At 37.4% G+C, this 13670-nt stretch overlaps 1 protein-coding gene across 3 annotated transcripts; it reads right to left on the reverse strand.

Moving 5' to 3' along the window:
- Window positions 1–397: 397 nt before the first annotated feature.
- Window positions 398–9593, reverse strand: LOC113701063 (uncharacterized). Of its 3 annotated transcripts, none has more exons than XM_027221529.2 (4): window positions 9456–9593; window positions 9131–9313; window positions 8887–9030; window positions 398–778 (listed from the first exon to the last, which is right to left on the reverse strand). In XM_027221529.2, the coding sequence occupies exons 2-4, from the start codon at window positions 9302–9304 to the stop codon at window positions 635–637; spliced, it is 462 nt and encodes a 153-aa protein (XP_027077330.1). In that variant the 5' UTR covers window positions 9305–9313; window positions 9456–9593; the 3' UTR covers window positions 398–634. The 3 variants fall into 3 exon arrangements, with proteins under 3 accessions (XP_027077330.1, XP_027077333.1, XP_027077331.1); XM_027221532.2 differs by having other exon boundaries at window positions 9446–9578; XM_027221530.2 differs by lacking the exon at window positions 9456–9593 and having other exon boundaries at window positions 9131–9412.
- Between the last annotated feature and the right edge of the window lie 4077 nt (window positions 9594–13670).

Here is a 13670-nt window from a genome sequence, read left to right on the forward strand (position 1 = left end):
AACCCAACTTAATACCATGATTAAAAAAAAAAAAACTTGAGTTTCATCTCAAAATCAATTGGCATTGAATGGAGTGACTTAAGATCTTATTAATGCAGCTAGAAATCTGGAATATAAATGCGGGACATTTCAGTCTCAACAACACCAAAAATTTCTAATAAAAAGTGAAATAGATAAACATATTTTAAAAACGAAAATGACAACTAATTATTTCCAGTGGCCAGCATCTTTTGAATATAGAAATTAGATTTAGATCGTGATTGAAGAAAACAAGATTTAGCATTTTCCTTTCGAAGAAGATACAGCGACCTAAGCATCTATCTGCAGACCGAGTTCTTGATTGTTAGCATCATGCGGTCTTGCTTTTGAAAGGAATTGAAGTATTACTAATCAAGAATTTATACTAAAATGACCAAGTAGTAGTCTTGCATGAATATATATATATTTTTTGGAAGGAGCATGAAAGTTCAATTCATCACTTACCAAATATGCTGCATAGCTTCTTGAACCTGAATGAATACAACATATAACGTAGCCTTCAATAGACATGAAAGTTTCTTGTTCAAGTTGAGATTCAGACTTTTAGAAGCCAATCTGCCGTCAATATTGCACAAGGTATGAAAGAGCGGGTTCCTCACAACTTGCTTGATAAAGCTAAGTACTTTGTATGACGCCCTTGAGCAATAATTTTACCTGTCTTTTTGTTCTTCAACTCAACACTGACAACAGCAATTGCCTTTCCAACTCGTAATGTCTTTGCCTCAATCTCAATTTCATCCTGAAACAAAGATATTGAATTTCTCCTTGTTAATTTGGCAAAAAGAAAAAATATCTCCGTGTTAGAAAATGGAGATGTCACAGCAACCGAATTGAATTCTATTCAATTGTCAGACTAGCTAGGGATCTCAGGAGGTTCATTGGTGGGAAAGCCACCAAAACTCATAGAAGATGACATCTCGGAGGAGGAAGAAATGGCATAAAAGAAAAAGACAGAAAGCCCAAAAGAGAAAAGATAAATATCTACATTAGAATTCTATTACAGAAAAATGACGGCAACTCTAAGAGTTGATAATCGAAGGACCACCCATTTAACCATGGAAAAATAACAAAGAGGACCTTAAGAAGCATCCCCACAAACAAGAAAATATGACCATTATAATAAGTTAATAATGGTACTGGGCACTTAGTGTCATACAAGACTGCATTCGACAGCAAAAAGCCTCAAATCTTGAAATGCACAGGTAACAGAGAGAACCTTAATAACAAAAGTGATAATTAGATAAATATCTACATTAGAATTCTATTACAGAAAAATGATGGCAACTCTAAGAGTTGATAATCGAAGGACCACCCATTTAACCATGGAAAAATAACAAAGAGGACCTTAAGAAGCATCCCCACAAACAAGAAAATAGGACCATTATAATAAGTTAATAATGGTACTGGGCACTTAGTGTCATACAAGACTGCATTCGACAGCAAAAAGCCTTAAATCTTGAAATGCACTGGTAACAGAGAGAACCTTAATAACAAAAGTGATAATTAGGACAAATATTATTTAACTGTGCAAAAATAACAAGGAGAACCCTAAGTAGCATCCCTATAACAAGATAATAAGACCATTATAATAAGTTAATAATAGTAGTTGGCACTTAGTGTCATACAAGACAGCATTCAACAGCATAAAATCTCAAATCTTGAAATGCACAGGTAAAATAGCTGTGATATTAGAACACAGCTTAGTTATTTTCAAATGTGTATCACCACAAGCAAAGACATGGCCCCGAACCCAAAACTCCCATCTCAGAAATTATACAATCAGACAACAATAATAAAGAATTCGGAGCTTCAAGCGCCAACATCAGCTCAAATCTCTCAAGATATCCCTATCTCTAAATTTGTATAAATACACGTGTGTGCAGGAAGGTGAGGAGGAATTTATAGATGCGCGTAGGAAATCAGAAAGAGTGGAGGAAGAAGAATTGGTGGAAAAAACTGGAGGAGATTAGCTGTGGCCTGATTTGGTCAAAAAAGAGGAAGCAGTATTATGAGAATAATAACTTCTGGTAAAATATTCTTGAAGTTATTTTACTCCAGAGAAGAAAAGCTATTGCGGCGGAATAAATTTTCCAAAATTTGAAGGCAACTCTAAACACCAGAACATCGAGAAAAGACTTTATGGAAAATGTTGCTTATCTGACCAAAACAAACCATCATTGTTGCATTATATGTTGCTACCCTAAATTTCTAAATGATAAATGGGAATGTCATTTGGAGAGACCAGTAGAGAAACCCCAAATTCACATAGAAATCCATTCTAGTATATTGTACCAGGTAGCTCAAAGCTGAATTATTGAAATTAATCAAGTGCTACAAAGACAGACTAATAGACAACAAACTATTCGCCACTTCATTATAGATTTGGAAGATCACAATAAAATCTAGTAAAATTGACCTTGAAATGCATCTATGAGGTATGTCACCATCATAAATAGCACCAGTTAACCATCAAAACTATGATGCCCTTCTCCCTCTCTCTCTCTCTCTCACACACACACACACACACAGAGAGAAAGTAACATGTAAAGAAAGAAGTTCATAGTAAATAGCACCATCTACCCTTGAAATCTAAGATATCCTCTCTTTCACCTCTCTCAAGATTACAGAAAGAAATGCAAGCACCATAAATCAAGAGACCTGAACCTTAGATATCCTTTCTACTAAATGACCATCAGTATTAAGCTGTAGTCACCATAATCAACAGCAAATGCAGCCACCTTTCAAGAGATAAGGTGTTAGCACAAGCACCAAAGCATCCGCTCTGTCCACATGCAGCCAAGTTCAAGGAATTAGCAATGCCTCAAATCACTTAGCGCTAGTAATTGTGCCAAGCAAAATGTGGATTGATAGCACAAACCCTCCTCCTCCTCTAGATTGCTTTGGTGTTTCCAAACTTATATATTTTTTGTTTTATTTACCCTTGATACAGCAAGGTGGACACATGGCAGGTTGCTAGCTGTTTATCTTTTTCCTGTTATCATATATTAGTTTCAGCACTGTAAATCTATCATATTTAAACAATCTAGAAGGCCACTGGATCTAAGCCCAAGCATATCTTAACATCTATTGATTCAAATAAATCAGAGATGCAAGACATTATAGATCAAGAAACAGACAAATACAACCACCATAACAGTTAGTTTTAGGGAAGATCAATGTAACTTTAATTGGTAGAGATCTCTATAGAAGGAAAACTGAGCAGGTACAGGCAACAATGGTATTGATACCAGTGTTCTCTGCCTATGGAACCATGCTTCAACTAACAAATGTCATCAAGAAAAGTGTACGAGTGTACCCTGAACAAATTCAAGCAGATGTATATGTCATGCTATATACAAATGAAGCTTTAGAAACTCACAGAAGATTTCACCAGGATAGAGAACAACTACCAGCAACATAACTAAACATAAAACATGGACGTGGAACTTGGATCTTGTCAAAAGGATGCATGTAGAAGGCCTTGCTTTTAGTTACATCAGTCAAAAGTGCCAGCGAAATGCTCATAGTTAAACTATTACAATGTCCTCATCCTCTGGTAATTCTATAACCTCATCCTCCGGTAATTCTATAGAATGATTGGAACATCATTAACTGAGGTCTGTCATAACTATAGGCTCTCCATCTTTTTTCTCAAATTATACTTAGTTCCCTGGTCAACAATTCCTGTTCAAAAAACAGCAGTCATAGTAATTTGCCTGTGTTTCATACAGGATGATCTGTCCAAATAGTTTGAAAGGAAACTCCTGACCTTAAATAAAATGCTTTTTTGATGTTAACAGCTACAGATGGTCTATAAATCTTCCAAACTAACTTGAGGACACACAATGCGGTTTTAGAAACAGAACAGGAGGTCCCAATAAATATGATGAATCTTGAGAGATGTTGCTGTAATTTACCACAAGTTTTGCAATCCTAAATTGCTATGAATGGGTAGATTTCAGCAAATAGTCAGAGAGATTCAAAGAGCTAATATCCTTACAATCTATAGCAGCTATTGCTATGAAAATGTCTAGCAATTTAATCATTCAATTAGCCTATGCTGCAGAATTTTCTGAGACTCAAAAGGCTGTAACCATGTGAGTCAAGATCTCTGGGGACCAACCAACTCTTTCAGGAAAGCATAACCTACAATAATACTGTCCATGGATATCAACATAAATGACATCAATGAAAGATATTTATTATGAATAAGTTGCAAAAACATCAAAAAGGCAATATAGATGAGAAAACTCTTACTCACATCGTTTGCAGTCAAGTTTCACCTTTTACTTTGAATATTGAAAAGGTATAGATCTAAGACTTTCTGTCCTCCACTCAGTTCAATGAATAATCTCGACATACCAGGCCATGATCTGATTCCAAATTTGGGCACTTTACTAGCTACAATGTAAATATGGACTACAGCTTCATAGCACGAAATAAAGATAGTGATACACTCAATTTAAAGTTGTTTGGGAAAAAGAGGGCCCCAGACATGCAAACTCACAAAAAAAAAGGATGACTTTTGGAATCGATAATGGTTTATAGAAGAAAACTTAAGATATTCTTATAGTCAAAGCCTTCAGTGACTTTCTATGATCCAAAATATTCATCTCATTTGTTCTCGGTTACTCATCATTTATTCCAGTTGTAAAGCTGAAGAAGCTATTCTCTCTAACCTACCCAGCAGCCCATATTTGTGCCCCAAAAGGGATTGAAAACGATAGAAGAATAAATCCCCAATAAGAAAGAAAAGGAAAAAAGGAATGCATTATCTTCATGTTACAACCAGATCTCTTTGTGGCACAACCAAGAACGTAGATTAAATTCTGTGATGTAAATATGGTGTTGGATTCACATGGAATGGCATTATTTCCACCATTATGCAATTTCATAGGGCTGCATTCCTCAAATCCTTCATTAATGACTCAACAGGGGTAAACTGACCAAGAAAGTTATTTTCTCTTGAAATAGGTCGCCAAAGTTTATGAATGAAAAAGTAGGTCTTCATGTACAGATTGTAATTTTATTCAAATAGGCTTTATTATGGAGGTGCCTATTAACTAATAACTTCATAATATCCTTAGGTGTCCAAACCACTATTACTCATTAGGCACCTCAATCCACATATCCAGGGTTTTTAGTATGTGAGATCTAGTTCTTTGACACCTTGAGGCATCTCTACTGATCTAGGAACTTTTCCTCAGATGATTGAGGATTCTAAATGACATAAAAAAGAAGAAGGAACCTATTGTCCTACACTGGGCTCTAAGCACTAAGTTTATCCATGCATGACTGCAAGCTAAAAATTGTTTTAACTCACAGGATGGCAAGACTACCATATTCGTACGACATTTTTGGGAGATAAATCTGTCTTAGTGACCAAGTAGAATTTAAGCAATTAAATTCGCTTCAACATTCAAGCATTAGGCACTGTATTCTTGTTGACCAGCCACCATAACAACTGAGCTAATCTTTCCAACATCCATTGACTCATCCATGCAACACTAGGCTAGCACAGATAAACCATACGCGCAGCCCCTCTATATGCACGTAGAAATTCTGCAACACAATAAACTACCACTTATAGTAGAGTGATGGAAAATTCAAAATTACAGATGAGCATGCAAGGATTTGGTCTTTGAAAGATCAAAATCCACCACTAAAAGAGTGAATTTTGTACTAATTTCCCAAAGATAATCTATTAAAAAGAGAAACCCAAACTTGATAATGCTATTCTCTTCTATACAACTTCACAAAATGAAACAGGAAAGAGAATTGTTAACCAAGGTATCTGCTCTTGTACAATTAGCTTGCAGGTCAAAAAAAGGGTAAATGTAGCATGCAAAAGACCAAAATATTTTCAGAAAGCCCACAAATATGTGTGTGTGTGTGTGTATTCAGAAGAGTTGCATGTTTTCAGTTTACTTTGTATTTGAATCCAAATGCTCCCAAAAGTTTTAACAATCAACAATTGTTCTAAGGTTCCCTGCTTCCCTGGAAATCCTCCTCAGAGAAAGAATCATCAGAATTAACACCATGCTCTGAATTAGCATCTGCAATCTGGAAATCTGAGAAAATATTTCTCAGTTCTTGAGCACAGGAAGAAGATTGTTTAAGGCAGTCTTTGAAGGATACAGCAAACTTGCTGGACTGCTCAAACTAAAATCTTCGGGATCAACTCCTTTGTTCTCAAAACAGGGTTTAACTGTAAAGGATACTAAGCAATCCTGGAGAGATTTTTGGAGTTTAGGAGGAGATTGATTTTGGAGGGAGGAGAGAAGAAGAAGCAATGACAAGGTTTGAGTACAGACAGAGATAAGAGGTTCCGTCTGGCAATAAAGCAGAGATGGAGGACTGGGGGAGAAAAGGGGGGGAGTAGGAGGATGGTTAGGAGGATCACTCATTCTTTGTCCACGATATAAAAATGAAATGCACGGTAAGACATTTTCACTTTTACCCATTTGACAGATTTCGTCGTCTGTCAACAAAACAGTAAAAGATGGTTATTGGTTGAATTGGTCAAAAAGAAAGATGAGTAGTGGACAAGAAATTAATGAGAAATTAGAAGATAAAGCCATGGTGATGGATTTTCTGAAAATGCGAAACACCTAGTCATTTTCAAAAAACTTGCACATTTTTCAATCCAGCTCGTGTATTTCCAGTGAAATTAGGCTGAGTGCATCAACTTTGCACTCCAAAAGTGCATTTAAGAATGATTATACAGCAATTAGGCTACTTCTTTCACTTCCAAAAACTCCTGGCTCTATAGTCTACGTGTACCTCTAAAAGTGCCTAACGGAAGCAAATACATCTGCCAGACGCAACAGGTTCGGTTTCACCTACACAGTCACCTATCATTTCCCAAAGCTGACCATTGGCCATCTTGACATGCAGTAAACTAAACCGGGAGAGAAACATAGGACATCAATTACAATTTTCCCAGTATTCCTAAACTGATATTTTAACTGCAAAAAGTGGCACAATTGTTAGGATCTTTGCCAATTAGCTCTCCATGTTCTTGAATGTTTCAATGCAATAGAGATTCAGGTAAAAGAGTTAAACGAATGAAGAATAGTTACAACAATTAATTAGATATGACCAATCTGCCTTTTCTTCACTTCTTGACATTACTATGCATTGCCAAGGAGGCCTTGTGGTCATGTGGCTAAGGTTGAGGTCTTAGAAGTCTTGGGTTCATATCCCCCATCCCCCTCTCCGCTTTTTAAATCCCACCCCTCCCCTGATAGGAAATTTTGTTTTTTAAATTGCTATGCATTAAGTCAAACTAGAATTTCTACTATAAATAGGAGGGGAGCATTCAATAGTTGATGCAAATGCAACAGACAACTGGTGGAGATGCATTCCAGCCAAAAGCACGCTCAGTATCTTCAAAATGACGTAGTCACTAAACTTTGATTTATACCGAAACAATCCATGCATCAGTATCATTATAGACAATTCTTTCTTCAACCAGATTTTGTTACATGAACTCCCAGCCTTAAGTTGTCATACAACGAAGCTCTCGGTTTATATAAACGTATAATCATCACTTTTATCAGAGATTTCTTGGGGATATTGCACAGCATGGGACCAAACCGTCGCCCAAAGGAGCAATACTAAAATATGATATCTGAAAATGTTAAGAAGGCAATTCATAATATTTAAAAGTCAACACAAGGATCCATCTTTACTTCTTTTCTCCTAAACCAGATCGATGAATGGCAAGAAATAATTCCCAAAGAATTTTTTTTCCAACTGACAAACCAGAGCTGCAAGTAACTATATAACCAACCAATAGCACAAATCTTGAACCCAGATAAATGAATCCCAATACCAGCATAAACACATGCTAAAGGAAGCTAAAACCTAATTGTATCAATGCCATTATCTTGTAAATCCAACTTCGCCAAACTTTTTATGTGACGAGGAAAAACAAGATTCAAGCGTTAAAATAAGGAAGATTAGAAGTATTGCAGTTCCAGTTGTCAAAGTTCTCCTGCAAAGATCGATGATGTGCCAGAGCTTGATGAGTAATGACCCAAAAGAAAAGCCTAAATAGTCATCCACGGACAAGTCTTTTTTCATTCCTGATCTTCATGAGTAATTCATTATCATATCATGAAAGTAGCTTGCAGGGCACAAGAATTAGCAAGTGTCAGTGACAATCTGAAAGAGAGTCAAACTTTTTCACATAAAGTAGCAAATTCTTAATCTAGGGTGGCCCTTCAGGTCATCAAGCAAGTCAACTGATGAACAAGTAAAAGTTTGTCATGCAACAGGGATCTTCACTAAGATAATCTGAAAGTAGATCAAATGCTATGCCAACCACATGGACTCTTCCAACTACCAAAGGATAAACTGACCTTGAATAATCTAAGAGTTCCAAAGAAGTGTTGCCAATTTGTAGTTTTTACATTTCAAGGATCCTTCCATTGTTTGTTCCTTTCAAGTCTCAACAGAATCAACTATTACATCCATTCAGAATCAGATTGCCTACTTCACGCACTAACACTGTGATCAGATACCTTCAATCATAAATTCGCAAAGCTTCCAGAATCAAGACAAGCATTACCATTATACTATTCTTTTTTCTTCCTTCCTAAATCATTTCCATAATTGAAAAATACTTGCTGACATTTGCAAATCAAAAGCTTAAAATGGCAAAAAAGTATCCACCTAAACAAGCAAAAACAACTGCCCCACATAAAAATTCATCCGTAAGACACGCATCTTTATATTATAAAAACAAAAACCCAATTCAAATTACAGCGCAAACACCATAACGACACCGAAACGACGCCTAAAAAAATGATATATTTCAGGCAAAAGGAAAGAGTTACATACACCAACATAGGCACCATCCAGGTAGGAAACATTGATCTCAACGGAAACTCCAGTCACCGGAGACCCCACGGTGTATATGACAGCTGAACCCACCATGTCCACCAGCGTGGCTGTCGCCCCACCATGCAAAGAAGTCCCAGTATTCTTCACCCAAAAAAAATTATCACAACAAACAACACCAATTAATACAAAACGCATCAAAATTCGGAAATTCAGTAGCACCAAAGAAAAAGGAAGATCTTACCAGAAGACGAGAAGGAACAACCATGGAGCAGACAATACGACCCCGTTCAATGAGGTCAACCTTGAGGCCTTGAACTACAAAGGGTTCAAAGTATCTCTGGGGCATAGAATCCACTGTTGATTCATATGGGCCTCCTTCTTTCTCTAGCAATCTTTTCACTGATTCAAAGTCCATTTTTGGAATCTGATTGGCATGTAATATTATTATGGATTATATATAGTTCTACGGAAACTTGCGATAAGGAAAAGAAAACAATATGGTACTAGTATGATCATTTCCCAATAATTAATAGAAATGATGTTAAGACGCTTTTACCGCTTTTTACCTCGCTAGTGGTACAGTGGCCGGGGCACCCAGCCGAGGCCTGAATTGGGTTCTGCAGGTAGGTTAGACTGATTAGTGATCAAGTGTTAGGATGAAGAAATTAAGTCAGCAAACGATGTCGTTTTATGTAACTGATCAGACAAATCAGTTGGAAGCAGAATAAGTGGAACGGTGTCATTTTATGATGAAATAAACCAGTAGAAATTAGAATAAGTGGAACGGTGTCGTACCCATGCGTAACAGATTTAGGTAGAATTAGTTAAAGTCGGTTAGCCATCCTATTTGTACAGAATTGATTGGCAGAAATGATATGGAAGAACAATAACATAATTTCTTTTTTTCTCTCTCTAATTCTTACTCTCTCTTTCTACTTCTTTTCTCTCTCGCCCTCTTTCTTCATATGTACTCTATTTTCCCTAAATTTTGAGTGTTAAATCCCTAATGCTGAAGCCAGAATCCTGACATTTGGTATCAAAATAGGTCGGATCCTTGGAAGAAGTCGAATTCCATGGCAGAAAGCACCAGATTTAAGACACTGGAGGAACAAATCAAGAAACAAGATATCAAACTCCAGGACGTAATGGAAGGATTACAAGCTTCGCAGGCACAACAACTGAAAATGAGAGAGAAGTTTCGAATAGAATTGGAAGATAGCAACCGGAGGATGGAAGGTTTGTTAGCTGAGATGAAGCATGAATTCATTACCTTCATGAAGGTAATGATGAACAACCAGAAGGCTGTTCCAGAGGAAGATAGGCAAAGGATTGAACAAACACCACTCTTACCAACTCCCCCACTGAATCAGAGGCTACCAGTAGGATTAGAAAACAACAGGATGACAAGGAAGGAAGTAGGTAAGTTCCTGATCCCTAACCCTCCAAAGATTGACCTGCCTATGTTCCATGGGGAGAATCCAAGGAAATGGATCAGAAAATGCATTAAGTACTGTTTAAATTACCAAATTCCTGAAGATCATAAGATGGAAGTCCTAGAAATGTACTTAGAAGGGAAGGCGGACAACTGGTCCCATGGAGTAAAACTAGAAAAACCAGGTCTAACTTGGGGAACCTTCGAAGAACTGCTGTATAAAAGATTTGATAACAGGATTGGCCGAGATGTGGTGGAAGAATTCAATAAACTGCAACAAGTAGAGCAGGTGGAAGAATGACAGGAAAAGTTTGAAGAGCTCAAAACCTTTATGATGATTAAGAATCCCCACTTAGGAGAGGAGTATTTTGTATCTAGCTTCATCAGTGGACTTAAGGACGAGATCAAAACAATGATAAGAATATTGAGCCCTGCAACCCTGTCAGAAGCTTTTGAAATTGCTACACTGCAAGAAGATGCACTGAAACTTCAAGTCAGAAACTGGAAAACTGTACCTGAAAACAGGTTTGGAATCTCTAGGAGTTCTTCCCAACAACAGATCCATAGTTGCCATTATAAGGTGCCTTCTACTAGCACCTTCAGGAATACCTTATTCAAGGGGAAACCAATTTCTACTGCAGATGCAGAACCTAAAAGACTATCAGCTCAAGAATTACAGTACAGGAGAAGCAATGGTCTGTTTCAAATGTGGAGAAAAATTTGGACAGGGTCAGTAGTGCAAGTTAGGTCACTTGAATCTTCTGATCTTTGAGGAGGAAGAAGATTCTGAGTTTGAGGATGTATTAGGGGAACAAGATGGAGCTACCGGCAATCCTAGACAAGTCATGGAAATGTTTCTACATACATTGTCAGATGCTCTGCAGAGGAAAACAATAACACTGGTAGAGAAAATGGATGGGGAAGGTATGTTAATATTGGTTGACACTGGGAGTTCAGATAGCTATATCAGCAGTGAAAAGGTAATTGCCTTTGATGTTCCATATCGACTAGTTGATCCTTTTTTCTGTAGTATTAGGAAATGGAACTTGTGTAACCAGTAAAGCCATATGTCCCAAAGTGGTATGGGAGATTAACCAACATAAGTTCTGCTATGACCTGAAAGTAATGGACCTAAGTGGTTGGGATATCATATTAGGAGTGGACTGGATGAATCGTTTTAGCCCCATTACTTTTGATTTTCACTAGTTGACAATCTCCTTACACAATCAAGGGGAAGTGGTACAGTTGAGGGGACAAGCAGAGAACTGTAACTTGGATCTTATTAGGGGGAATGATCTGAGGAACTTTATTGAATATAAGAAGCAGATGTGCCTGGCTATGAGGATGGGACAGGGTAATCCATCAGAGAAGAAGGATATGCCTATTGAGGTTCAAGGAATCATTGAGGAATTTGTTGATGTTTTTGAGGCTCCTTCTGAGCTTCCCCCTACAAAGGAAATAGATCATGAAATTCCATTGAAACAGGGATCTCAGGCTTTTAAAATGAAGCCATATAGATATCCTCACTCCCAGAAGGATGAAATAGAAAGGCAAGTTACAGACATGTTACAACATGGAATAATCATCCACAGCAACAGTCATTTTGCCTCACCAGTTTTGTTGGTTAAAAAGAAGGAAGGTACATCGCGCTTTTGTGTGGATTACAGGCATTTGAATGAGATGACCACTAAAGATCGATATCCTATTCCAAATGTAGATGAGCTGATCAATGAATTGGCAGGATCAAGGTATAAAACCAAGTTGGATCTCACTTCTAGCTACCATCAGATCAGTGTCAAGCCCAAGGTGTGACAGCCCCACCTCCCCCTAAGGCGAACCAAAAGGTTTGGCGAGTCGCCTGCCCAACTCTCGCCGGGACTCACTCACTCACTGCAGTCCTCAATTAAATTACAAGGTACAACTCAAATAATACATCAAATTCTCCAAGAATTACATATCATAAGCGAAGCGGAAACTAATTCCCAAACGTGAAACGTACACATACATCCGATTCAACTCCAAACATCCATACAAGCCCAAAAATTACACAAGATGAATTCCAAATTCAAACTATACAGGAGATAATCCATCCAGTTACATGAATAAGTACTACAAGCACTTCCTTTGCTTCGAACCCTGTGGAGGGAAAAATAAATATTTTGGGGTGAGCTAGAAGCTCAGCGAGTGTCCGGTGAAATCAGTAATCAAGTGAGTTTTACAATAGTTCATTTCAATGATGTCATGAATCAGTAATCAAATGTACGTTTATTGCTCTTGTGAGCCAGTGAAATCATGGTACTTAGACTTCCAACGCTCAAATAGATCCAGTAACAGTGAAACAGGAATAGGGAGCCATCTACTCCAAATAAACAGTAAACAGTAATGGAGACGTTGGTTCTAAGCACAAGACTTCCCAAGAACTCAATGGAGCCAAAACATGTCATGAACCATGCAAACACTCATGATATGAAATCGAGCAACAATGCAAGAAATAGTTCAAGAGTAACTTTGAAATAGTTTTGGAATCACTCACCAACCACACCTTCTGATCCTCATTCATCATAGACAGTTTCCTTGATCAAACTCAAGCCCTTTAACTCAAACTCAAAGAAATCAAATGCTCTCAAAGATTGGACAGCATTTCCCCTTAATTTCGTTATGTCCATCCTACAATCAATCACCAATCACATCTCAATTCAACCATCATACACATCATAGATTATAAAATACACCTTTCGGCACAATAAGCACAACTGAAGCTACACTTATCGGATTGAAACAAATCTTATGGCGTTTCGAAGCCAAAACATATACATACATTTCTTATGAGACCTCCAAAGCCAAATCATGCATTTTTAGGGTCAAAAATGGAAATTTTCATGAAAATAGAAACCTGGCCGCGAAACAGGGCTCATGGGCAGTCAAGGGTATTTTGGTCATTTCACATGATACAGTGCTCCGATTGAGCTGAAATTTTACAGGTAGCTAGATAACCCAATTGCAACTTTCATGTTTTGGGCAAAGGCTGATTCGGCCTCCTTCAAGAACAAACATGCAGTGTAAAATCAAGGCAGATTGCTAACCCTAAGCTGGAATTTCCGCACAAAGTCTGAAATTTTTCGCAAACAACTACAACTAACACACAAATGCTTCATTTCTCACCATATCAAGCTATCATTCATGGCCAACCACTAATTATCATATATAATCAAAAAAATCACCAATAAAACCTGAAATTTAGCTAACTCTATCTCAAACCAGAAAATCCTCCATAAAATAGCATATTTAGTCACCACAAACCACTAATTTGACATTAGCATGAACAAAGAGGAAGTTTGTAAGCAAAGTA

Source organism: Coffea arabica, chromosome 7e (assembly GCF_036785885.1).
Source record: "Coffea arabica cultivar ET-39 chromosome 7e, Coffea Arabica ET-39 HiFi, whole genome shotgun sequence".
Taxonomy (NCBI): Eukaryota; Viridiplantae; Streptophyta; class Magnoliopsida; order Gentianales; family Rubiaceae; genus Coffea; species Coffea arabica.

Bases quoted from the DNA above. Each gene is read 5' to 3' on its own strand.
- LOC113701063 (XM_027221529.2), bottom strand. From the start codon at position 9,304: ATGGACTTTGAATCAGTGAAAAGATTGCTAGAGAAAGAAGGAGGCCCA. The intron at 9,031-9,130 runs GTAAGATCTTCC...TTTTGGGTGAAG, and splicing joins TTGTTCCTTCTCGTCTTCTG to AATACTGGGACTTCTTTGCA. The intron at 779-8,886 runs GTATGTAACTCT...TCTTTGTTTCAG, and splicing joins TGGATGGTGCCTATGTTGGT to GATGAAATTGAGATTGAGGC.